This window comes from Elephantulus edwardii, unplaced genomic scaffold (genome assembly GCF_000299155.1).
Source record: "Elephantulus edwardii isolate Elephantulus edwardi_28Jun2011 unplaced genomic scaffold, EleEdw1.0 scaffold00091, whole genome shotgun sequence".
Taxonomy (NCBI): domain Eukaryota; kingdom Metazoa; phylum Chordata; class Mammalia; order Macroscelidea; family Macroscelididae; genus Elephantulus; species Elephantulus edwardii.
In genome coordinates, this window is record NW_006399841.1 from 565,207 (window position 1) to 591,212 (window position 26,006).

At 41.4% G+C, this 26,006-nt stretch overlaps 1 protein-coding gene across 1 annotated transcript in view; it reads left to right on the top strand.

Moving 5' to 3' along the window:
- Positions 1–26,006, top strand: part of SCN11A (sodium channel, voltage-gated, type XI, alpha subunit) — a 93,532-nt gene that overhangs the window by 57,666 nt on the left and 9,860 nt on the right. Inside the window, exons 16-23 of the mRNA XM_006890647.1 lie at positions 897–1,007; positions 2,429–2,543; positions 4,744–4,898; positions 9,309–9,482; positions 13,584–13,694; positions 14,126–14,401; positions 17,251–17,304; positions 21,398–21,539. Of these exons, the coding sequence (XP_006890709.1) occupies positions 897–1,007; positions 2,429–2,543; positions 4,744–4,898; positions 9,309–9,482; positions 13,584–13,694; positions 14,126–14,401; positions 17,251–17,304; positions 21,398–21,539 (1,138 nt within the window). The remainder of the gene's footprint in view (positions 1–896; positions 1,008–2,428; positions 2,544–4,743; positions 4,899–9,308; positions 9,483–13,583; positions 13,695–14,125; positions 14,402–17,250; positions 17,305–21,397; positions 21,540–26,006) is intronic.

The following is a 26,006-nucleotide window of genomic DNA, read 5'->3' on the forward strand; positions in this document are numbered from 1 at the left end:
TTGTGGTGCTGGAGAAGAGTGTTGAATATACCATGGACTGCTAGGAGAACAAACAGGTTTGTCCTGGAGAGGGTGAAGCCAGAATGTTTCCTGGAGGCAAGGATTCTGAAGCTTTGTCTGACATACTTTGGGCATGTTGCAAGAAGGGACTGGTCCTTGCAGAGGGACATCATGTTTGGGAGAGTGGAGGGACGGCACAAGAGAGGAAGACTCTTGATGAGATGGATCGATTCTGTGAGTGGAGTGGTGGGAATGAGTGTGTTTGAGACAGCGAGGTTGGCACAGGATAGAACGGCATTTGGGGCTCTTGTACATAGGGTCGCTATGAGTCACAAACAACTCGGTGGCACATAACAACAGCAACAACAATTTTATCAGTACTAATTACTAAATACCACAAACTATGTTTATGAAGGGAGTTCTGATGGCATAAAATTTTGAGTTATTAGGACAAAAATAAATACAAATATAATTGAGATCTTTTAACACAAGTCATTGGAAGCAGGAGCGGCATCCACTTCCTACACAACATGCCTCCGGAAACTCTATGAACTTTGATAAATGACGACAGTTATAGAAAGGCTTCAGGCCTTTTGTTCATAGGGTCATTATAAGTCGTGCTTGACTCAAAGGCAATCAACAACAACAACAACTTCACAAGTGAAGGATCTGAAACTCAGAACTAACTGATAGCTGGTCCTCCAGTGGCTTTTCTGAGGCTGTAAATCTCACAAGAAGAGATTATTTATTTTTCTCCCATGGAGCTGCTGATAGAGTTGAACCTCCAGAGAGACTTTTTGGTTAGCAAATTAATTCCCTACGGAGTATGCCACCAGAAGTCCCTTGTAAGATGTCTCAGAGGAATATTAACTCTCTGTTTGGTTTCTTTGTATCAGGCCTATGAACTTCATCAAGAACTCAAGCGACCTCCCAAGGCCGAATTTCCAAGTGTAGAAATGGACGTCTTTTCTGAAGATGATGATCTAAGAGCACACTGCCCCCGAAAGGTAACTGCCACAGGGCGTTGTCTGCAGGGGCGTTTAGCTGAGCCAGGTGACTTCTGCAGGATAGTGTGGCAAAAGATCAGGATATGTCAGGATTAACGTAAGGAAAATTCCCATAGTTGATTCTTATGCAAAAACCTAGGCCAGAGTTCCTCAGCCTTGGCAGGATGGCACGTTGGGTGAGATGCGTTAAGGAACATTCATCGTCTTATGCACCAAAAGCCAGTAAAATTCCCCTGTTTTGACAATAAAAATGTCTCCAGATAGTACAAAAGCATATTCTGGAGGAGGGACAGATTTGCCTCTGCTTGAGAACCACTAGTCCAGATAGATCATTCCAGGAAAGGAAATAATCGAATAATTGAAAAATCGCAGCTATAGCCTTCCTCGCTGGACCTGGAGTGAAGTAGGTTATAGGGTAGATGGTTTACAGGGAAGAAAGGGTGAAGGTATTGTGTCTCCATTTGCCTTTTGTCTATCAAGGAAGAATAGGCTTCATAGTGGAGCGGAGCTGGGGGATATGTATAAAAATGAAAGCATTTTTCTTTTACTTTTCAAAGAGAAGTCCAACTGGAGGGGAGAGGTGGTCAGGGAGAAAAATGCAACAATGAATGAAAGGAAATCCAAAGTCTTCATTAATAATAATAATGTTGTTGTTATGTGCCATCGAGTTGCTTGCGACTCATAGCAACCTTATGTACAACAGCCCTAAACTCTGCTCTGTCCTGTGCCAATCGCACTGTCCCTGTTACACCCATCCTGATTACCTCAGTCACTGAATCAATTCACCTCATAGAGAGCCTTCCTCTCCTGTGCTGTCCCTCCACCCTCCCAAGTACGATGTCCCTCTCCAAGGACCAGTCCCTCCTTACAATATGTCCAAAGTATGTCAGATGAAGCCTCAGAATCCTTGCCTCCAAGGAGCCTCCCAGTTTAAACCTCTCTAGGCTGAACCTGTTTGTTTTCTTAGCAGTCCATGGAACATTCAATACTCTTCTCCAGCACCACAGCTCAAAGGCATCAATTCTCCTTCTATCCTCCCTAGTCATTGTCCAACTCTCTGATGCATAACAAGTGATTGCAAAGACCATGGCCTGTATCAGACATACCTTAGTCTCCAGAGTGACACCATTACTCTTCAGTACTTTGGAGAGGTCTCTAACAGCAGACTTTTCCATTGCAATACACCTTTTAATTTCCTGGCTCCTGTTGCCAAGAGTGAAGTTCTTTCCTGAAGTGAAAGCTGGCCAGAGCTCTTAGAACAGGATTAATAAGAACTCTTTCACAATATCCATCCCACCTAGGACCCTTTGCTAGTTACTTCCAGCTGAAAGAAGCCTTATAATGAAAAAAACTGGGTCCTTCTATGAGTAGAGAGAATCTTGGTAACTTTCTCCGCTTCTTTCCTGTGTTCTAATGCACAGAAGTCGGACACCACCAGCGTGCTGTCGGAGTGTAGCACTGTGGATCTGACAGATCCCTTTAGGAGGGAATCTGAAATGGTTCCCAAAAAGCAACCAGAGAGATGTTTGCCCAAAGGTAAGTAGCAGGATTTCTGTTCGTCTGTGAAGCTCTGTTGTCTGGGGAGGTGATGTCTTTCTACTTCTCCTGGGGGTAAAAGCAAAGAGGGGACCCACAGATGATTTAGGGAGCAGTATCAGTTTTGGGGAGAGGCAATTTCAGGAAAATCTTATTTTGGAGACTTCTGTGTACATAGTCCCCAAACCAAGATAGATACTCTAGAAATGGTTTTCTAGAAACCCTGTAGTGCTCACACATCTGTCATTTTGTTTAGCTCTAGTATATCCTTTGATAAAGAGTCTGGTCTCGTTAACATTTACACCTCAGAAAGCCAATAAAGGTTCACCAGGAGTCAGAACTGACCCAAAGTTGGTGTGATTGGTTCGGTTCTTCTGCGGGAGCCCTCGTGGTTATGTTAATTGAATTGTTAAATCAAGGATGAGGCAGCCTGATCGCTTAAAGATTGACAGCATCAGAAATTCAGTGGGACAGTTCTATTCTGTCCCGTGACATTGATATGAGTCAGAGCCAATTCCACAACTGTGGGCTACAATGATCTTGATTTACATTAGGATTGGTCTGTGAAGTGTGCCCAGGATGTCAACAGTGAAGATGACAAAAGGGTTCCTAGGAGAAGGAAGGAGTTGGATAAAAGAGGAAAAGCCAGTGTTTTAGAATAGCCTATTGGTGCTTTGAAATAGAGTGAAGGGATCTCACTGGCTTAGGAAGAAGAATAATGCAATGTTACATTTACCATTAAGGGAAAACCAGTAGAATTTGTAGAAGGGGAGCAGGAGATAAGTTGGAAAGGGTGGGGTGGTGTAGTTCATGCTGAAGATTTTTGTGTTCAGAAAAAATGCTCTACTATTTGTAAAGCTTGACAGACCACATTCTTCCCTCTATGACTTGAGTGATTCATGGACTAAACTCACCTTATCTCCCATACTTCCTGGAACACTGTATGTTTACTATTGAAAAAAAAAAAAAAAAGAAGTGGCTGACAGTCAACCACAAAATTAGAATTATGTTTGGGAACTGCTGGTCCCCTGTTCTTTACTCTCTCTGGTCTATCTCATTCCTGGTTGTCTGTCTCGTTATTAATAATTATAAAAATACTTCACCCTCGGTCTCCAACATTCTGGCGCCTGAACCTGGGACAAAGCGGTGGTTTCTCTCTGAATAAGGTGGATGTCTTCCTCTTTCTCTCTCATTTTCGAGAAGACACCAGGAACCGAAAGGGAATTCACTCAGGGAAGATCCTGATTTGATTCACTGAGCCTATGCAAGATCAGTGGATGTGTATCCCAATTTCAGGCCCACTCCCAAGATCTCCCTCATAAGAACTGTGTTTGGCCTTGGGCCCCTCTTCTTCTGGTATTATGTTTTCAAAACTGAAAGAGATAGGAAAGAAAAACTTATCCAAGGAAGGAAAATGGGAATGACCATTTAACATCTCATATTAACAGAAAAGACTATGTATTATTGCTTAGATAAATCTTCTATTAATCATTAAAAAAAACACCCCAAAACAAAACCAACTAGCATGTTGTTAGGTGCCGTTGAGCTGAGTATGACTCCTAGCGACCCTAGGAACAACAGATCTGAACCCTATTTTGTCCTGTGCCAAACTCACAATCTCTGACACACTTGAGCCCATTGCTGCAGTCACTGTGTCAAGCCACCTGGTTGAGGATCTTCCTCTCCTTCACCATCTCCCCATCTTTCCAAGCGTGATGTCCTTCTCCAAGGATTAGCTTTTTTCTACAAGGATGAATATTTATTGTTCATGTATCATCATGATTCAGCCTATCGGGGCTGGATGTCTCTGCTGGTAGTGTTGAATAGGCATCAGTTTATCTGACCTGACTCACCTGGGAGACATGGCTCTGTTCCCCGCATCCATCATCCTCTTCCAGGAGACAGTGGGCTGGCCTGTCTGTGCCTTCTGCATGGAGATGATGCAGGAGAGCAGGAGGAGGCAGGCCAGGTCTCCAGGGCCTGGACACAACTGGTCCATTGTGATTCCTGCAGTGGTGACCAATGCAAGTCACACGGCTGCACCCAGATTCAAAGGTTTGGAAAAAAGATTCTTAGATTCCTTTTCTCTCACGAGAGGAACCACAGAGTCACTTGGCAAGGGGCATGGATATAGCAAGAGGTGAAGAAGAGGTGATTTGCCACCGACAGTAAAGGCCTTCCTCCTGCTGATTTCTTGCAGGTCTGGCTTGGTGCTTCCCGTGCTGTGGCTTGGCCAAGAGAACGTCCTCCTGGGTCACGTGGTGGAACCTGCGGAAAACCTGCTACCAAATAGTGAAGCACAGCTGGTTTGAGAGCTTTATTATCTTTGTGATTCTGCTGAGCAGTGGGGCGCTGGTAAATTATTATGGTCTTGCGGGGGGCATTGGGGATCAAGGCAGCGACGTTTTTAACCTGACCCTTCTTGAGGCTGTGAATGTGGGGAGAGCAGGCTGCAGAACCTTTCCTGCTGGTTCTCCTCGGGAGCCAGGCTTTTGCACAGCAAGTTCTGGTGTTACAGTCCCACTTGGAAAACCTCAAGCAAAAGACATGACCTTTGGGAGGGTGGGGGTAGCTCCTGGATCCCAACCCTTGGTAGGTGGACATCTATCCTTCATATTTAAGGGTTCCTAGACATTTCCACTGCTTCCTTCATGTAGCAATATTTGCTTCTCTTTCCCTGAAGATCATAGTGCTATTTTCAAAATGGTAAAATGCTGCAGGAAGAGAGTCACATGAGAGGTTAGGATATGGAAGTTTGCCTTGGGAGGTCGCCGTTACTCGTGGTCCCTGAGAAAAGAAAAGAAAGGAGGAGATACTGACAAATGTACATGACAGACCCTCCCTGATAGATATGAGACTGGCAATCCCAGTGAAGTCTGGAAGTAACTCTGAATGTACCAGTTTCCTCAGAGATATAGTCAAAGCCTCTGTTCTGTTCTCCTCCGTTTTGAGTCTTCTCCATAATCTCCAGCCCCTTCTCCCTTGTTCTTGTTAGAGGCCTGCTGTCTGTTCTTACTCACAGGGACCTTATTTACAACACGACCAAATGTTGCCCAGTCCTGCTTCATTCTCACAGTTTTTGCTGTGCTGAGGCCCGGTGGTGTCATCATGGTGTCAGTCTGTCTCATTGAGGGTCTTCCTCTCTTTCTCTGCTCCTCTACTTTGCCAAGAATGATGCCCTTTCTTTAGTACTGACCTCTCCTGAGAACATGCCCAAAGGTTATGCAAGGAAATCCCATCCTGGTTTCTAAGGAAAACTCTGCCTTTACTTTTTCCAAGATACGTTTGCTTGTTCTTTTGACAATCAATTCCCTCCCCCACCCCCAACATCACAATTCAAAAGCGTCGAACGTTCTTCAGTCTTCTTTATTCCTTGTCCAATTTTCACATGCATAAGAAATAAATGAAAATACTGTGGCTTAGCTTAAGGACACCTTAGTCTTTAAACTAAAATCTGTGCTCTTTAACACTGTAAAAAGGTTCTGACATTTTGTCCCATGCAATATGTCATTTGAATTATTGACTGTTCCTTCCTTTGGTGTGGGTTGTAGATCTGAGTGAAATGAAATCTCATCTCAATATTTTGAAACAACTTCAATATTTTGCCCATGTACCGTAATTTTGTTCTTCAGTCCATTTGTAAGGATTTTTGTTTCCCTTATGCTGAGGTATGTGTCATCTATACTGAAAGCTTTACGTGAACTTCTTCAGCAAGTGATTAAAGTTCTCATTGGGTTTAGCAAGCACAGTTGTGTCATCTGAAAATTACAGGTTGTTGATGAGTCTTCCTCCAGTCCTGATACCACATCTTCATGTAGTCCATTTTCTTGACTTATTTGCCCAGCAAACAGCTTGAATGAGTATGGTGAAAGGATACAAACTTGACACATACCTTTCCTGATTTTGAACTACACAGTGTCCCCTTGTGTTCTTGAATGACTCCTTCTTGGTCCATATAAAGCATTCCACTTGAGCACAACTGAATGTTCTGAAATTCCTCCCAATGATACTCATAGTTTATTATGATCTAATCAGATACCCTTCCATCAGTTTAACACAAGTAAACATCTTTTTGATATTTTCTCTAATTTACTTAAGATCTTTCTGACATCAGCAATGATATTCTTTGCTTCACAGCTTCTTCTAAATCCATTTTGACGTTAAGATGGTTTCCTGCTGATTTGCTTCTCCAGCCATTCTTTGTCTTCAGCAAGATTTTACTTATGTGTGATATTGTTTGATGATTTCTACATTCTGTTGGATCATTTCCCCCTCTTTTATTTTCTTTTTGGGCACAAATATGAATCGTTTCTAGTTGGCTGACAAAGATTCCAGCTGACTTAACAGGTTTTTGCTTCCACATTTCTTGGCAAGCCCATGCAGGGATCTGTTTGTTTAAACACCTCAATTGGCATTCTGTTCTAAAAGAAGCAGAAACAATATGAGGGAGGCTGAGTCTGATTTCTACCACTTCAAAAGGGGAGCTATCCCCATCAATAAAGTGCGTATAATGACCATATAAATACCTACACAGTCAGACATGCTACCTCACGTGCTTCTGTACCTGTTTATATCATCATTGACCAATGTTTGTTGTAAGACAGACTTTACTCACAGTTGTGGGGTTTATTAGGGGGATAGGTTGGGGAATGAGTGAGGCAAAGTATATCACCCTGTTCAAGTCCAGGTTTAATCCAATAGTCTCAAGCCATACTAAGGCACAATTCCTCAATTAGTATAAATTCAGGTTCCTTTCAACAGCACAAATTCAAGAAGTCTCCGGTTTCCTCAATTACCCAGCAAACATTATTCCAGAGCAGTTATAAGTCAGTTTTTCTTTCAATCATCCAGCAAGCAACAACTTTAACGGTGGCTTTTATCTCCAGGGTTCCTCTAATTACACTTTGCCACTGTTTCTTTACAATCTCTCCACGACTCTCCTTGCTTTTATTACAGTGTATAAAGCCCTCTCTTATATTGGTCCCACAGCTGTTGAAGATTTCTGAGACAATGTGTCCACACTTAAGGAAGCTGGAGACCATACCTCACCTTCTCACAGGAGCTAAGGCAGTGGCATGAAAATCCAATTTTCAAGGGTTTTGACATCCCATCTGTCAATTCCTGGAGCCTTACTTTTTGCCAGTGCCTTCAAATGCAACCTAGATTTCTTCCTTCAGTGCTATGGTACATAGTTCTTCCTCAAATGTACATGGTACTTCCTGAAATGGTTCCATGTCAAACAGTTCTTTTTGGACTCTGTGTAGTCCCTTTACCTTCTTTTGATGCTTCCTTCATTATTCAGGACTTTGCCTATCGAATTTTTCAGTATTATAATTCTAGGATTGATTTTTTTCCCCTTCAGTTCTTTCAACTTAAGAAATGCTAGAGTGTTTTTCTAACTCTAGCTGTTTATACATTTTGCTGTAGTACTTAGCTTTGTCTTTCATCCTGCCCTTTGAAATCTGTTCATCTCTCTTACTTCAGCATTTCTTCCCTTTGTTTTTTCACCTCTTTAGTGCAAGATTCAGAGTCTCTTTTAATATACATCTTGGGTTTTTTTTCCTTTCTTTCCTGTCTTTTGAATGATCTTTTTGCTTTCTTCATGGGTGATGTCCTTGATGTCACCCCACAACTTGTCTGGTCTTCATTCATTAGCATTCAATGAATTAAGTCTATTAAGATGGTCTCTAAATTCAAGTGTAAACCCTAGTTGCAGAGCATATTACATGGTGTACTGCTTACCAAACAGTCAATGGTCTGAATCTTCCAGTTGCTCCACAGGATAAAGAATTACAGTCTCAGAAAGTCTGTGAAGGGTCACGAGTCAGAACTGATTCGACAGCAGTGAGTTTTGGTGCAGAATCACAGAAACACTTTGGAAGAAGAAAATATTTGATGTAGCATGAAAACATTCCAAGACACAGGATGTCTTGTTTTTGTCTGATCACATTTAATGAGTATTTAGTATTCAAAGCAATGACATTGAGATCTCTAGGTCAGAACTTTCACACTCTTTTGTTTGCCCCAGTACACATGCAAAGTGACCTTAGATGGAGTGAACACTGATGCAAATGGATAAGGCAGCTTGAGATGTAAGATGATGGATGTCAATGTCAGCAAGATCTACAGTTTGGATTTGATGTTACAGGCAATAGTGAACCACTGAATAGTCTCTCAAGTAAGTAGACAGATGAAAGAGATGGTGTGTGTCATGGGGTGATTTGAGTAAAAGCCTCATGGTTGGCGTGGGTTGAAAGATTTAGGAAGTCTAGGAAATGATGTGGTGAGAGTGGAGACAGGATAATCCTTTAAGAAGGTGCTTCTATATTCCAGGAGAATAGTTCAGAAGAACTAGAGTGATACAGTGATGTAGAGATCTATCAGTAGGCCTTTCCTTCTTCTACTTTGACTCATTCAAGGGGTCAACCCCATTGGAAAAGGTTACTCTTGACACTGGTTTGAACAACTTTAGAAGCCAAGAGAGATCATTGGCTTACACAGAGCAAATTATGGGGGACGGGGGGTGGGGGGAAGTAAAGTCTGGCCTAGTGGCAAGAAGCTGCACTGCAATCCCAAAGGTGAGTGGTTCGAATCCACCAGATGCTCTGCTGGAGAAGGAGGGACAATCTCCTCCTATACCAGTTAGATATGATTTGACGATACACACACACACAGAGTAAAGTCAGCAAGAAGTTTTTTACAAATACTCAATCTGACTTAAAGTTGTTGGTTTCTTTGTTTGTTGTTGTTTGTTTGTTTTTTCAGATATTTGAAGATATTCACATTGATAACCGACCCCAAATCCAAACATTGCTTAATTTTATGGACTATGTTTTCACAAACATTTTTATTCTGGAGATGGGTCTGAAATGGGTGGCCTTTGGATTTAAGGTTTATTTCACCAGCGTCTGGTGCTGGCTGGACTTCTTAATTGTGATTGTAAGTTTCTCCTCTGTCTCATGTGTGTGGGAGTGCAGAGGGGACCAAACAGGGAGGGGATCATACTGGAGCTGTTTCTCCTATGTGTCTCATCTGTATACTCCTTCGACCTATTTTTCTAGCTATCACATCATCTTCATAGTACTTGTCATTTATCCAACAGTAGCCTAGTCTTCCATGGGTTTCAACCCTGGTACCTTGTGCTTAAATGCTCACCATTCAACTCCTTCTGTGTATAGCACTCATCTACCTCATTCCATAAGCACTACTTCTGTCTGATAGATACACAGACCACCTCTGAGTGCCCTCCATTCCCCCTCTCCTTCAACTTGACGTCTCCTTTCAAGATATCTCAAACAGGGTTAGGAGCTGACAGTTTGAACTGGTCCCTGTCTTGACTGACAAGCAACATAGGAGACATGGTCACCTGATACTCTCATTTAATCTACACCTCAATGTTCTTAAGCAGAGAAATACAACACCTACCACACGACAGAGGAGGAAACCTGAAGGTCAGAAGTTTAAATAGCAACTTGTTTCAGGTCATGGAGTTAATAAAGGATAAAGTCAAGATTTATACCCAGTCCAGATGATATTAAAACTAATAAAGGAAATGTTGCCATTGCTGTTAGCTACTTTTTCACTTTAGAATAAATTTTGACCCACAACAATCTGATGTGTTGGGAGGAGAACTGTTCCATGTTGTTGTTGTCAGGGGCCGTTGAGTTGTAGGTGACTCATAGCGGCCCTATGAACAAAAGTCCTGGACATTTCCTGTATAACTTTCGTCCTTTCTCCAGGTTCATAGGGTTTCCAGAGGCAAGCTATTACGGAAGTGGATGCCACTCCTGCTTCCAAGCTTGTTTTAATGAGGGAGCTCCACCAAATACTGTAACCATTCTCACATTTGACTCCTCAGTGTCCCAGTGTTCGGCTTCACAGCAACCACGAGTTACCTCTGTACAGCAAGTGGACAGACCAGGGTTACACGAGCTAGAAGAATGTTTCGCCAAAAACAATTAAAGACAAGCCAGAGGGCCGTGGAGTAGAGTCACCCACCTTTGACTTGGGAGCATGATTTTCTGTCCGCTACGCCAACTGCTCTAATCTGTTCCAAAGGATTTGAAAACTATGACCTTACAGTAATAGATAGCTAGACCTGTCTTCAGCGGTGCCTTTGAGTAGACTGGAGCCCCTAGGCTTTTATTAATAGTTGAGTGCTTAACTGATTGCACCACCAAGGGACCTCTAATGCTGAACCACATTGACTGATCCTTTATCCAGGAACTCTGTCATGGGCTTCTTATGTATTATTTCTTTTAATTGTCATAGCTACGTGGTCAGGAAGAGCCAGTCCTTGAAGAAAGATATCATGCTTGGAAGGGCAGAAGGATAGCACAGGAGAGGAAGACCTCGGATGAGATGGATTGACACTGTGATTGGGACAGTGGGGGTAGGAGTGTTGGAGACAGTGAGATTGGCTGAGGACATAGGGTCACTATGAGTTGCAGATGACTTGATAGCACATAACAACAACAACAATGACAATTCTATGTAGAGTGAAGAAAAAAAGTAAGGATTTTGTGTCTAAATGTCTCCTCTGTACTTCCTAATCTTGTGGGACAGAAACTGGACCAAAAATCCAGATGAAAAGGTATACAATGTGCTTCTAGAAACACTTTATCCCCATTGATGATAGCTGTGATGCTGAGCTTTGCCGTCCTCCCCCACCTCCCACCACCACTAGGACCAGTGACGTCAAGGACTTCTAGTCCACCAGGTCTAGTGGCATCAAGATTGAAGGAAAACTCATCAATAACCTGCATTATGCAGATGATAGAATCTTGCTTGCTGAAAATGAGGAGGACTCGAAGCACTTGTTGCAGAAGAGCAAAGAAAACAACCTTCAATATGGATTGCGTCACAATGTTAAGGAGACAAAGATTCTTACCACCGGACCTATAGGCTACATGATGGATGGAGTAAAGATTGAAACTGTCAACAACTTCATCTTACTTGGATCCACAATCAGCTCCCTTGGTACCAGCAGTCAGGAAACCAGGAGATGCATTACACTGAAAAAGTCTGCAGTTAGGGACCTCTTCAAATTACTGAGGAGTAAGATGTCAGTTTGAGGACTAAGGTGTGTCTGATTCAGGCCATGGTCTTTTCAATCATTTGCTATGCATCTGAGAGCTGGACAGTGAATAAGGATGACAGAAGAATTGATGCACTTGAGATGTAGTGCTGGAGAAGAGTACTGAACATCTTACGGATGGCCGAAAGAACAAACAAATATGTCTTGGAGAAAGTGCAGCCAGAGTGCTCTTTGGAGGCAAAGATGATAAAGCTTCACCTCACATACTTCGGGCATGTTACTAGGTGGGGCTATTCCTTGGAGATGGACATGATGCAGAGGGTCAGCAAAGGAGAGGAAGATCCTCAACCAGGTGGATTGGCATGGTGATTGCCACAATGGACTCTAATGTGTCAAGAAGTGTGAGGACGGCACAGGATAGAACAGGGTTCAGATATGTTCTTCATAGGGTGGCTATAGGTCAACTTGACTCAACAGCACCTAACAACAACAAAGCAACAATTAATATTATTTACTAATGTAAAAAACTATACAATGAAAGCCATCAAAATGAAAATATTTTTAATTTATTGCTATTTCTTAAGTGAAGACATTTTTAAACTTTGTTACACTGCTCTATTAACTCTTAAATGGCAAATGTTTTCCTAGTACAATCTAGTTGGTAGACTTAACGTGGGACAGTTTTAGATAATGAACTCTGAAGTCAGTTTGTTAGTTGTGTTATAATTCACTTCCTTGACAGCTGAGCAACACTTCTTCAAGTTGAATCTCTGTCTAACCAATAAGATTCTTTTAAAAAAATTATTATTATTAATTTTAATGAAAATTTACAGAGACTTTGGATTTCCATTCATTCATTGTTGCACTTTTCTCTCTGCCCACCTATCCCCTCCATCCCAGTCCACTCTTCTCTTTGAAAAGTAAAACAAAAAGTCTTTCATTGTTATACAATCCCTCCCCTCAAGTCCACTCCACTATGCAGCCTTCATTCTGGACTCCTGTCATGGCAATAATACCTAATCATGTATCCCTTTTACACCATTTTCTCTCTCATCTGTTTCAATGTAGTACATATTATTTATTCTAATAAGAACGGCTGAAGACTGGCAAAAAAGGGTCTTCAATTTAAAGTCAATGTACCTTTAGGTTATAATTTAGTGAATTTACAGAATTTCCCATCCCTTAGCCCTTTGCTTTCATGGACAAAATGTTGAGAAAGAAAGTTATATTTAATTTTTCAAAAAGGAATTATTTGAGTAAGAAAAAGTATTATCCAGAAATTTAGTATTTCTTTATAACTTTTAATTGTCATACACTTTAAAATGTACAGAAAGAAAAGACATACTGCAAAGAGCATGTTACAGCCTTTTGCATAGTCATCAATTGTTAACATTTCACCTCATTTGCTTTGTTGTTTTCTCTCTCTCACTATTTTTTTCTAAATACTTGAAATAAAGTTGGGGACATCATGCTCCTTATTTCCCTGAACATTTCAATGTGTATTTCCTAAGGACAAGGACACTTGCATACAATGGCAGGAATTATCCAAGTTAGGAAAGGTACCATTGCATTGTTACTATGATAACTCAGAACCCATTTTTACATTTTGTCAAATTATCCCACTATAAAGTCTTTATATCTAATTTGCTCTCCCAAGTAAGATTTAATCCAAGTCTCCACATTGCATTTAATTTTCACACTTCCCTGCTTTCTTGAATGAAAAAACACTTCTGGGGAACTTCTTTCTCTTTAATTGAACAAGAAGTGCATATACATAGTTCTCACTTTTATAGATTGCAGCTTTGCCAGATTATGAGTCAAATGGACTTTAGAACTTTTCTCCCCTTTGTTCCAATCCCTGAGCAGCCAATGAGTCTGGTTTGTTGATATGGACACAATGACACAACCTGTTTTACCCCCTCAGAATAAGGACTCTGGATTCCTCCACCAGATTCTTTGGACATACCATCACCTCTGTCACCTGTTGCTTCTCTCCCTGGTAGGTCTCTGTGACCAGTCTCGTCAATCTTCAAAACTCCACAATCTTCAAATCATTCCGGATCCTACGAGCCTTCAGACCCCTTCGAGCACTGTCCCAGTTTGAAGGAATGAAGGTACATTGTTCAGATGGATGGGAGAGACCCTCAACTAGCTAAGCAAAGACATTAGTTCCTCATGGACTAAAAATTCCTTCAATTAAAAGAAACATTCCTGGGTTTCTTTCCACCCAGCCCATTGCTTAGAATCTGAAAGATGTAGAGAAGGCTGTCTTTTCTAACATTTCTGTGGCCGCCAAGAAGGGTTCTGACTCAGAATCCTAAACCAGGAATTCCATAAGGCCATCATTGGACGGCACTTCTCAAGTTCTCAGTAGCAATAGAAAGGAAACACTATGGAAAACTGCTGACTCATGGAGCTGGGAGAGGGGAGAGGGCAGGGGATGGAGAAAGAAGGTACAGCTTGAAGAAATGCAGCCTGAGAGTCAAGGGCGTGGGGACTTGTGCACACCTCTCACAGGGCTTTTCTCCTCTTTCGTTTCTCTGAGGTGGTGGTCAGCGCTCTCATTGGGGCCATTCCTGCCATTGTGAATGTTTTGCTAGTCTGCCTCATCTTCTGGCTCATCTTTTGCATTCTGGGAGTAAACATCTTCTCTGGGAAGTTTGGAAAATGCATTAATAATACAGATAAAAGCTCAGACGTTAATTATGTCAACATTACAAACCGAAGTCAATGCATCAACGCCGGCAAGCCATACTGTTGGACCTACCTCGAAGTGAACTTTGACAACGTGCCGATGGCTTACCTCGCTCTGCTGCAAGTGGTGAGTGCCCTTGGCATATTTTCTTTGGATTTTAGGGTATTTTTTGTTTTGTTTTGTTTTTTCCTCTGAGGGTAGAGGAAATTATTTCTCAGCTAATAAAACTGTACACTCTCCATCTGAGCTCATGGTCAAAGGGGACGGACACCTTAAATTTTTCCCTACTGAACATCTTCTACTTTATTGGTCACTGAGTCTCAATCTCCAGCTGACACCACTATAAAAGTCTGTAAATCTCGCCTCATTCTACATGCCATCTTGCTCTCCAGAGCTCAGCCAAGTGAGACATGAAGGAGTCTGAGATGCCAGGCCATCCATTAAGAATGCCTTTGTCTTTTGAAATTTTTTTTGTTTGCTTACGATAATTAATTTATATTGTGCTTTATTGATGCACATTGTGCTTCGTACAACCATTTATGTGCATTGTATTTTATATAGTTCATGTTAATCTGTGCCTATTTTTACCCCGTCTTTTCAAGTCCCCACTGAATCTTTCCTATTCCTTCATACAAACACACACACATCCACCCACCAAACTCTGCTATCCTCTGCTACTTTTCCCATTTTCCATCCATTCCCCCTTTCCATTTCCCACAAATGATTGTCCGAAACAGACAAGTGAGAATAGCACAGCCCCGTATCACTCCAGAGAGGAAGCAGATAAAGAGCCCATAGCCTAGCCCCACGGTACCTCTAGAGTCCTAATGTCAGGGACAGAAGGGGCTAGGTCAAGTGGAAGCCACCCTGAAGGTACAATGATTAAAACAGCTAAGTGTTCAGACACTGACTAAAATGAGAGGTTAAGCCTACCAGCTAACTGTTCCACAAGAGAAAGTTGCAGTCTGCTTCCCTAAAGATTACAGCCTTGGAAACACAGGGAACGAGGGGGATGGGAGGGGGGAAATGAGGGAGAGAAGCAGTGTGGGAAGCACTATCTCTCTTACCCTAGACCCACAGCTGTTGATGATTTGCACAACCCTGTATCTGCAATTAAGGTAGCTGGAGACAAGAGGTAAAAAGGCTAAGGTAATGGCTAAAAAGCCAACTTTAGGCTAAAATGTTACCATATTGTATTCCTTATCTTTCTATTTTTACAATCATGATCTTATGAAGTGTTTATTCTTAAGAGACTGAGTTAGTTCACTCAGCATAATGATCTCCAGATTCATTCATATTACATAGTGTTTTTAAAAAAATAAAATATTTATTTTATACTGGTTTATTTACAAAGTTTGTATATATTGTTTTTTGCACTGGAACTTTCCCATTTCCTTTACCTACCCCTCCCTCTACCCATCACATTGTGTGGCCCTATGATTACTCCCCTGCCCATCCTCACCCTTCTGCTCCTGCCCTCCTCCCTTTGGATCCTCATACATATTTTACTAGTTATCTTTCTATTTCTACAGTATACACAGTATTTGTCCTTATGGGACTGAATTACTTCATTTAGCATAATGTTCTCCAGTCCCTCACAAATTATGTATTGATTTTCAAAATTACTGCTCCTTGGCACACCCATGTTTATTGCAGCTTTGTTTGCAATAGGAAAAAGCTGGAAACAACCCAAGTGCCCATCAACAAATGAATGGATAGAGAAGCTCTGGTATATTCACACAATGGAATACCACGCTGCATTGAAAAACAAGGAACTCATGAAATATTATACAAAATGGGTGACCCTGGAGGACATTATGCAGAGAGAAATATCTCAGTCACAAAAGCACAACTACTCCATGGGGCCCCTGTTGAGAATGACAGCAGGGTTGAGGGAAGTCAGAGAAGGAGGGGATGAATGATGCATATTACATTGAAACAGATGAGGGAGAGAACTGTTTAAAAGGGACATATGAATGGGTATTCTTGTCATTACAGAAGTCCAGAGTGAAGGCTGCATAGTGGAGTGGACTTGGGGGTGGGGGGGATTGCATAGCAACAAAAGAGTTTTTCTTTCTTTTCAAGGAGAAGAGTGAATTGGTGGGGAGGGGGTAGGGAGGGAGAAAAGTGCAACAATAAATGACTAGAAACCTAAGTCTCTGTAAACTTTCATTAAAATTAAATTTAAAAAAAAATCACTGCTCCTGCATTCTGCGTAGTAAGTATTCCATTGTGTGAATGTACCATAATGTTTTAATCCATTCTATTGTGGCTGGGTAATACAGTATTTTAAGAAATCAGTTTCTTTTTGCTGCATAATATTCCACTGTGTGCATGTACCAAAATTTCTGAATCTGTTTGTTTGTTGATAGGCATTTGGACTAACTCCACATTCTTGCTATTGTGGATAATGCTGGTATAAACATAGGTGTACATATCTCTGTTTATGTCTCAGTTCTGATTTCCTTGGGTTATATTCTTAGCAGTGTAATAGTTGGGTCATGTGGAATTTCTGTGTTCAGCTTTTTGAGGAAACATCAATACTTTTCTCTTATTGGAAGTCAGCCCCAGGTCAAACCACAGTTCCCAGGTCTTACCCAGATATTGAAAGCAGATGCAGCTTCCAGAATGAGGACCCAAGACTTAACCAGGGAAGCAAAATGTTTGGTTCACAGCATCGCAAACAATTTTCTAAAGTGGAAATTTAATTTTTAATTTTTTTTTATTGTGGATAAATGAAGATGGAGAAGAAAAAAAATAAAACAAAACCCTGGTACACCCTATTCTTGAGCTTCCTTCTACTTTTGTTGGGTTTGTTTGGTTGTTTTTAAATTTTATTTGAGCATTCTATCCTGGAAGGGAGAGACAACATCTTTAGAACATCGTTCTACTGGGCCTTACTTGCTTGTTTTATATGACTTGACTCTGTTGACAGTGTCTACAATTATGTTTATATTTCTTTACTTTTATTACAGGCAACATTTAAGGGCTGGACAGATATTATGTATGCAGCTGTTGATTCCAGAGAGGTGAGACTGTGTTTTAATATATTACAGAGTCTATCAGTTCAGGTTTATCATGCAGTAGACAGGCCAGAACTTCATGTGCTGTAGTTCCAGCTGCTAGGCTGTCTCTTCCTGTTTTTCTTGGAATGTAACACTGTGAAATTATTGAAATTATTCTGTTAAAAAGTTCTTTAGAATTTCTTGGTGTATCTGGTACCTTAGCTGCTTCAGAATTTAATCTTCTTCTCTGTAGTGAGGAGGAGAGATAGTATCTCTCATACATGTGAGAGATAGTGTCAGAAACAAAAGAATCACAAGAAGCCTTGATTTTATTCCATCTCACCTCTTCTCCAAATGATTGGTTAGACAGAGGCTAAATTTCAAAGGGCATTTCCCCTTGGCTGTGGGAAAGACCTTAGATCTGGATTAAATCTGACCAAACTTGAGGGGAGGGATTATATAACAATGAAAGAATTTTTTTTTTCTTCTTCACTTTTCAAAGAGAAGAGGAACTGGGGAGGAGGAGGTTGGGCAGGGGATAAATTGCAACAATGAATGAATGGAAATTCAAAGTCTCTGTAAACTTTCATTAAAATTAATTAATTAAAATTAAAAAAGACACCCTCCCACAGCCTAGGCTCTCCAGAAACTAAAAGGGTTTGTAGTGACTGCCAACTGTTTAAAGCCAAATAGAAAATGATCATGGGTGTACAATGTTAGAAGAATACTCAATAATTTAATCCATTTCTATTCCCTACTTGATGAAACTGAGGGATAAAGAAAGAGAATTGTCCAAAATCAATTATTTGAGTCAAGAAGGGAATAAAAATTGCTGTCCCGTCCTCCTCCCCCGTCATAATGCTTATGTATCATGTATGTGTTGTTTATTCAGAATAGCTAAGTTGATTTCTGATGTATAGTAAGTATTCAATATATATGAGCTTGCAGTAAAACTCTTAACTCACAGTTGATCCTTCACTGGGTTTCCAAGGCAGTAAATTGTGTGAGAGGAGATTGTCTATCTTTCTCCTGTGGAGATGCCAGTGAATTCAGACCGCCAGAGAGGCACAGTTTTTGGGGGTTAGCAGCACAACTTCCTATGGATTGTGCCATCAGAGTTAGACGTATACAAATAGTCTTGTAGAAGTAACAGAGATAACTTACCAAAAAAGGGACATATTTTTAAACTAATAATGCCCTCATTTTTTTCTATCATCTTTATGATGTTTACATTAGGTTGCCCTAATGTAAGGGTGGGGAGGAGATCTTATCCAGATGTCTATGGCTTACACAAGCTCCCAGAGTGAATGATAGGTGTGGGCAGTGCCCGCACTGGTGTTGATCTTGGGGTGTGCTTACTGGTCTATGCTGGCATCTAACATGATGATCCTTGTCAAGGTGGCTGACCGGTAAAACCATGAGTCATTTTCTCCTTTAACTCACTCATCCTGGTCTCAAAAGCAGTTTCCCTCCCCACCCCACCTTCTTATCCTCTACATGGCCCGCAGACACAGCAATTTACTCCCGCTCCGTGCTGTGAGGCCCACCACTCTGGGCTGTGAGGCCCACCACTTTGGGCTGTGAGGCCCACCACTCTGGGCTGTAAGGCCCACCACTCTGGGCTGTGAGGCCCACCATGACTGTCAGCTTCATGTCCAATCCATGTGGTCACTAGAGGGAAATTCAAGAGACAATGCTACTCTCAGCTACATAGATTGACACAGTGACTGCCGCAGTGGGCTTGAGGGTGTCTGAGATTGTGAGGATGTCACGGGATAGGACAGGGTCCAGATCTGTTCACAGAATCTCTATGAATCATACTTCTAAGAACAACAACAACAGGCTACTCTATTCTCCTTTCCTAATATATATATTTTCCAGGTCTTCTCACTACAGCCATTTTCCCCAAGAAAAAGAAATGGAAAACTAAGCACATTTTATATCTTCCATATGCCCTCAAATCATGGTAGACCCAGAGAGAGAGAATCAGGACACACATCTCCAGGCTCTGACTTCCCCTCTTGTCGCCCACAATTCCCCAAGACCAAGCTCGGTGAGCTTCTGTCTTTGTTCCTATCTGAACCTTCTATCCCTTCAAGCTGTTGATATGTCAGGAAGGACTTGGTGGATTTTTGCACAGTCCATAACATGTTGGATGGCTCACCAAAAGGCTCCATGTCTCCAGTGGTTCGAATCTGCCAGAAGCTTAGGAGAGAAAGAAAGATGGACAGCCTTGTCGAGAATTACAGCCTCGGAAACCTAAAGAAGGGTGCTGTGAGTTGGAACCAGCAGTGAGGTTTTTCTTCGTTTTTATCTCAAGGCAATAACTTTTTTTATTGTGTTGTTGCTGTTGTTAGGTGCTGTTTAGTCAAGTAGGACCCACAGTGACCTTATGAACAAGCAGCCTGAATCTTGTCCCTCCTGTGCCATCCTCATCATCTCTGATATACTTGGGCCCATTGCGACAGTCACTGCAGTCCGTCTATTAAAAAACCCAAACCCACGGCTGTCAAGATAATCCAAATTTATAGTGACCTTCCGTTGGGATTCTGAGGCCAGAAACCCTTTAAAGGAGAGAGTAGCCATCTTTTCCCCCCCACTATGTGTCCGGTGATTTGAACCACCAGCTTTTTGTTTCACAGTTCAACTTGGGATACACAAAGCCACCAACATATTTTTCCATAAAATTATGGGTCCACTGCATAATCTTATTTAAAGGCCAGATGCTGAATAGTCTTTTTGTTTGTTTGTTTCTGATACGCCATTACTATAATAATGCCTGTTGTTGTTGTGTACCATTCAGTCAGAAACAACCCCTTTCAGTGGGTTTTCAGAGACTCACATAGAGTATGAGGAGATGGCCATTCCTTCTCCTGAGGAGTAGCTGGAATATTCGAACTGCTTGCCTTTGGAATTGTGGAGCAAATTCTTACCACTCGGCCACCAGAGCAATAATAATAATAAATGTTCCAAAAAATGGACACCTCAAGTCACCTGAGACTAAGATCAGCTGTGTCGTCACTGTGTCAATTCACCTGGTTGAGAGTCTTCCTCTCCTTCGCTGTCCCTCCATCTTTCCAAGTATGAAATTCTTCTCCAAGGAATAGTGTCTCCTAGCAACAGGCCCAGAGTGTGAGAGAGAAGCTTCATCATCTTTGTTTCCAGCAAGCGCTCCAGCTGCACTTCCTCTGAGAGACCTTCTCCATTTGTTCTTTTGACTGTCCATGGGCTATTCAGCTAGTGATTGAGTATAAACCACCTTTGTCACCCAGACACCTGTGAAGGTACGCTGGGCACTAAGAACTTAATGATGAATAAGGTATCACCACGGATTAGATAGGACAGATAGAGAATATAAAGGCTGTGATGGTCAAACGTTGGTAATTGAGCCAACCTTGCCTGAGGTCTTCATCTTTAGCTCCCCTCCTTCAATTACTTTCCCCGCACTGAGCACCGGAGATCTCTTGCTGTGGACACAGATGACTGTGCCACACCTCTGCCTCTCCTTTACTTAAAAGAAAACCCCCAATTTTCTCACCCCCTGCAAGTGAGCGAGAGGACATGGGAAGATGCCTCTTTCCAGAGGCCCTGTTTGGCTCGGGGCAGCTGGATGGTTAATACTATTACTGAGAAACACTTTGGTCTCTGACTAAAACAGATAAAGACAGCAATAAGAATACAGTCCTTTTAACTGGGTGGGTTCTAACTCATTGTGACTCTACAGAACAGGGCAGAATTGCTCCAGAGGGTATCCAGAGTGATGAATCCGTAGGGTGAGCTGCTGTTAATCCAAAAGTCATTCCTCTCTGGTGGTTCGAATCCATCTGCTGCCCTACAGGAGAAAGATGGGCAGTCTCCACCTTTCTGATTTACAGTCTCAAAGAAATCCACTGGACGCTCAGCCATGCGTCTGGTCCAACTTGACAGTACGAGTTTATTTGTTTTGAAGTATTTCTAGCCTCACTTTTCCATGGAGAAGCAGCTGATGGGTTCAAACCACCAACCTTTAGATTAACCACTGATCATTTTAACCCCTGCACTGCCACGACTCTTTACCATGACTTTGCTTCTTTTCTAGTAATTATTCTTGTCTCTCCTTTTAAACACACCCTGACAGCCAAATGAACAGCCAAGGTTTGAGGACAATAAATTCATGTACCTCTACTTTGTCATTTTTATCATCTTTGGATCATTCTTCACCCTGAATCTCTTTATTGGTGTTATTATTGACAACTTCAACCAGCAGCAGAGAAAGATAAGTATCCTTGGGTTGTCCTGACTTGGTAATTTCATCTCTCTTTTCCAAAGAGCTTGAATGGATCATAATTCTGGTCTAGATGGCTGTTCCAAGTAACCATTATCATCCACACAGAAACAAATGTGGGGTTACCTGCTCCCTTGAAGAAGATTCTCCAAGATGAGACTGAAAAAGACTTAATAACACTTGCGTTTTAGTTAATACGTTTTTTTTTAAACTCTGTCTTAGCCTTTTAATCAATGCACATTGTTACCGTTAAGATTAAGCCTGACAGTAATTGAACCTCATTAGATCAGTAGCCGGAAGGATTAATATTCATGACATTATAGACACATCTAAAAGGTACTTTGCTTTTCTGCTGAGCCTTCAACCCATTTAAAGAGTTTACTTTGGGGGAGATAATTTAAGGACGTGTTGTTAGACATCCTCAAGGCCCTTTTGATTTGTGTATGCAGAGTAAAATGGCTTCAGGAGTCACGTTTTAATAACCTTTCAAGTGTACTTTGTTACCTGAGGTAAAAACCATAAAACTCCCCAAAACACACATTCTCCTCATTCACCAAATGTGTGCCCTGACCTCCAACACCTAAACCTCGACAGATTTCCCCTCTAAATTGGAAAGATGGCGAGGAAGATACAGGGCTAGAGGGAATTTTTTTCCCTGTGTCAAATTAAACAGATGTTTCTTTTTCTTTGTCTAAAAACTATAGGAGAGTTGTAGTTAATTAAGGAAATGGAGGAAGATACAAAGAAAAGTTAAACTACTCACAGGGTTGCTGCTTCATGCCATCAAGTTGGTTCATAGCTGACTCTATGAGGTTTCAAATGCTATCGATCACATTGGAAGAGAATTGCCATCTTTCTGCCTTGGAGAAGTTGGTGAATTTGAACAGTGAATCTTTGGGTTGACAGAGCAACTGCTTATCACTAAGCCACCAGATCTTCCTACCCATAAGGCAGTGTTGTTTTTATATTTTGTTTTGTTTTGAACACGTGATGAAACTTGCCACAGTGCCTTTTATTCTTTTTGTTTTACCCCAAATATTTTACACAATTGAGATTGTACTATACTTTTAGTCTTGTGGTTTTCTCCATTTAATTGAATCTGGGCCATGGAATCATCTCTTTTTCTGGAAAGCCTAAGACTTTCCCGAGATTTAATGAATTACACTTCATGTTGTGGATAAAGCACAATTTAGTCTCATCATTCCCCTCTGTCAAGAAATTTAGGGTGTTTCTAAATATCTTGCTCTTCTGAAACAATTATAAGTATTCCTGAGCTTCTCTCTGTGCATCTGGATATTTCCTTAGGATGAAATAAATCTAAGAAATTAAAATGTGTTCCCAAATTACCTTCCAGAAACACTGTGCTGGGTACTCTTCTGCAGGGTATGGAAATGCCAATTTGTCTGTTCTCATTATTCCGAGTGTTAGAACTTTCTTTTGTCTTTTCTTGTTTGGTGGGTAAACATGTGGTCTCATGTATTTTAATATTTTTCATCATTAGTGAGGTAACACTTTTTTTTTAAACAGGTTGATAGTCATCAGGATTTCTTCTCTCTTCATATCCTTTGAGTACTTAAATATATGTTGTTGTTGTTGTTTGGTGCCATCGAGTTGTAGACGACTCATAGCGACCCTATGAACAAACGGCCTGAGCACTGTTTGTACAGAGTTTCCGGAGGCAAGCCATTTCGGAAGTGGATGCTGCTCCTGCTTCCAGGCTTGTTTTAGTTGGGAAGCTCCAGCCAACACTGTCCACCATGGGTGCCCATTATCACGATTGGCACATCACTGTCACAGTCTTCAGCATCACAGCAACACGAGTTACCTCTGCACAGCAATGCACAGACTAGTGCTATACCACCTAGAAGATTTTACATTTTTATTGGGTACACTCTATATAGGAACCCTGATTGTTTAGTGGTTAGGTGCTCAACTGTTAACTAAAAGGCCAGCAGTTCTAACCTGCCTGACATTCCATGGGAAAGAGGTTAGGATAATCTGCTTGCAGAAAGATCACAGCTTTGGGAACCTACAGGGAAGTTCTGCTCTGTTATCCTGTCATGTCGGGGTGTGTGTGTATATACATGTGTGTATATGTATGCCTCTGTGTGTGCGTGTACACACACACACACACACACATAACTCCAGAATACTCAACCTCATTGATATCCTCTCAAAACTGCCTCCTAGGTGGTCCTCCAGTGGCTTTTCAGAGACTGTAGATCACACTGGAGGAGACTGTCCATCTTCCTTCCTCAAAGCCACTGGTGGATTCAAATTATTAGATGTGAATTCAAACTATTAGAGGTGAATTCAAACAATTAGATGCCACCTTTGGGATAGCAGCATCCCACCCTACAGACTATGCCACCAAAGTTCCCCTGTTGTTGTTGTTGTGTGCTGTCAAGTCACTTGTGACTCACAGTGGCCCATGCTTAACGGCTCTGAACCCTGCCCTATCCTGAGCCAGTCTCACTGTCTACAACCCACCTACCCTCATTATGCCAGTTACTGTATCAGTTCATCTCATCTTGGGTCTTCCTCTCCTGCGCTGTCCCTCCACCCTTCCAAGTATCATGTTTCTCTCCAAATATGTCTATATCCTTATCTCTATCTGCCTATATCTATAAACATAGATTGTTGCTGTTGTTGCTCTATGCCACTGAGTCAGAACTAACTCACAGCTGACTCTAGTGCGTTGTCATAGGCAATAAATCACACAGGAGTTGACTGCTTATCTTTATCTCATATAAACATATATATATACAGATAGCTACATATATAGAAACATGCATATGTATATCTTTTGCTTTATATATAACAAAACCTTTACCACGTATAATATTTTTTTAAATTTTGTTATTATTTTGTGTGCGTGTACCGTCAGATCAGATCCAACGGACACAGGAGGAGATTGCCCCTCCTCTCTGGTGGATTCGAACTGCATGCCTCTGAGATTGAAGTGCAGATTCTTGCCAGGCCACCAGAGCTCTCTCATGTATAACATTTTTAACATGTTCAGTTCAGTGACAATAATCACCTTCGTCATGTTGTATAACCACCACTTGTATCCATTTCCCGTTTTTCCCATTGCTCTTGACAGAAGATCAGTGCCCTTTTCAAAATTGGAATTGTCATCGTTTCATGTTTTCATACCGCAAATTCAGTTTGTGGCTTGCTTTTTAGATCCATGTCCTGATTTTTTCAAATTGTAAACAATTAGAATTTTTATGACATCGATTTGCCAGTCTTTATTAGTTTTGTCTTACATTTATATCCTAGTTGGTTTAGGACTGCCTCTACCCCACCCCCCCAACATCCTTCTCAGTGTCTGCTGGGAAAGTCAGTCACTGTCCTTCTGCAACTTCCTTGCTGCTGCTGCGAAGGGTTGTGCTGCCCCGAGTCACCTCCACAATGTCCAGCCTGATTGTAATCAATCCCTGAAGTGTGGACGTCAGCCTTTGATATTTCAGATGTAGGTTTACATTTGAAGCCACTATTCTGATCAATCCACACTGCATTCTTGCTTTGTTTAATTTGCTTTTTTTAGACGAATCTCAAACACGCACAAGAGTATAGAGTAGCACCAACCCTAAATACTTATCACCCAGCACAGCATTTATTGTCTTAGGAACCTCTTTTTATCCTCTATGTCTTTACCCAACCCTGATACCAGATTTTTTTATACTGTAAATCACAGCCATCACATTTCGTCCTTAAGTGTTTCTCATGGAATATTTTAAAACATGACCATGACTTCTAATGACACCTAAAAAGTTGAAGACCACTGTTCGGATTTAGAATTTTTGTAGCATCGATTTGCCAGTCTTTAATAAGCTTTTCATTTTTTAAATTTTTTTTACATTGGTTTGCTTACTAAGTTTGTATACACTGTGTTTTCATTCTTTTTTTAAAATTTTCTTATTTTTTTGTGCATTGTACCATCAAATCAAATCTGACTGGTACAGGAGGAGATTGTCCCTCCTTCTCCAGCAGAGAATCTGATGGATTTGAACCAGGCACATCTGGGATTGCAGTGCAGCTTCTTGCCACTAGGCCACCAGAGCTCCCTTATGTGTTTTCATTCTTTGTATACACTATTCTTCATTCACATTGTGCTTCATATAATCATTCCCACATATTGTTGTTGTTGTTGTTATGTGCCGTCGAGTCGCTTGCGACTCATAGCGACCCTATGTACAACAGCCCTAAACCCTGCTCTATCCTGTGCCAATCTCATTGCCTCTGACACATCCATCCCGATTACCCCAGTCACTGAATCAATCCACCTCATAGGGGGTCTTCTCCTCCTGCGCTGTCCCTCCACTCTGCCCAGCATGATGTCCCTCTCCAAAGACCTGTCTCTCCTTACAACATGTCCAAAGTATGTCAGACGAAGCCCCAGAATCCTTGCCTCCAAGGAGCAGCCTGGTTTAACCCTCTCTAGGATGAATCTATTTGT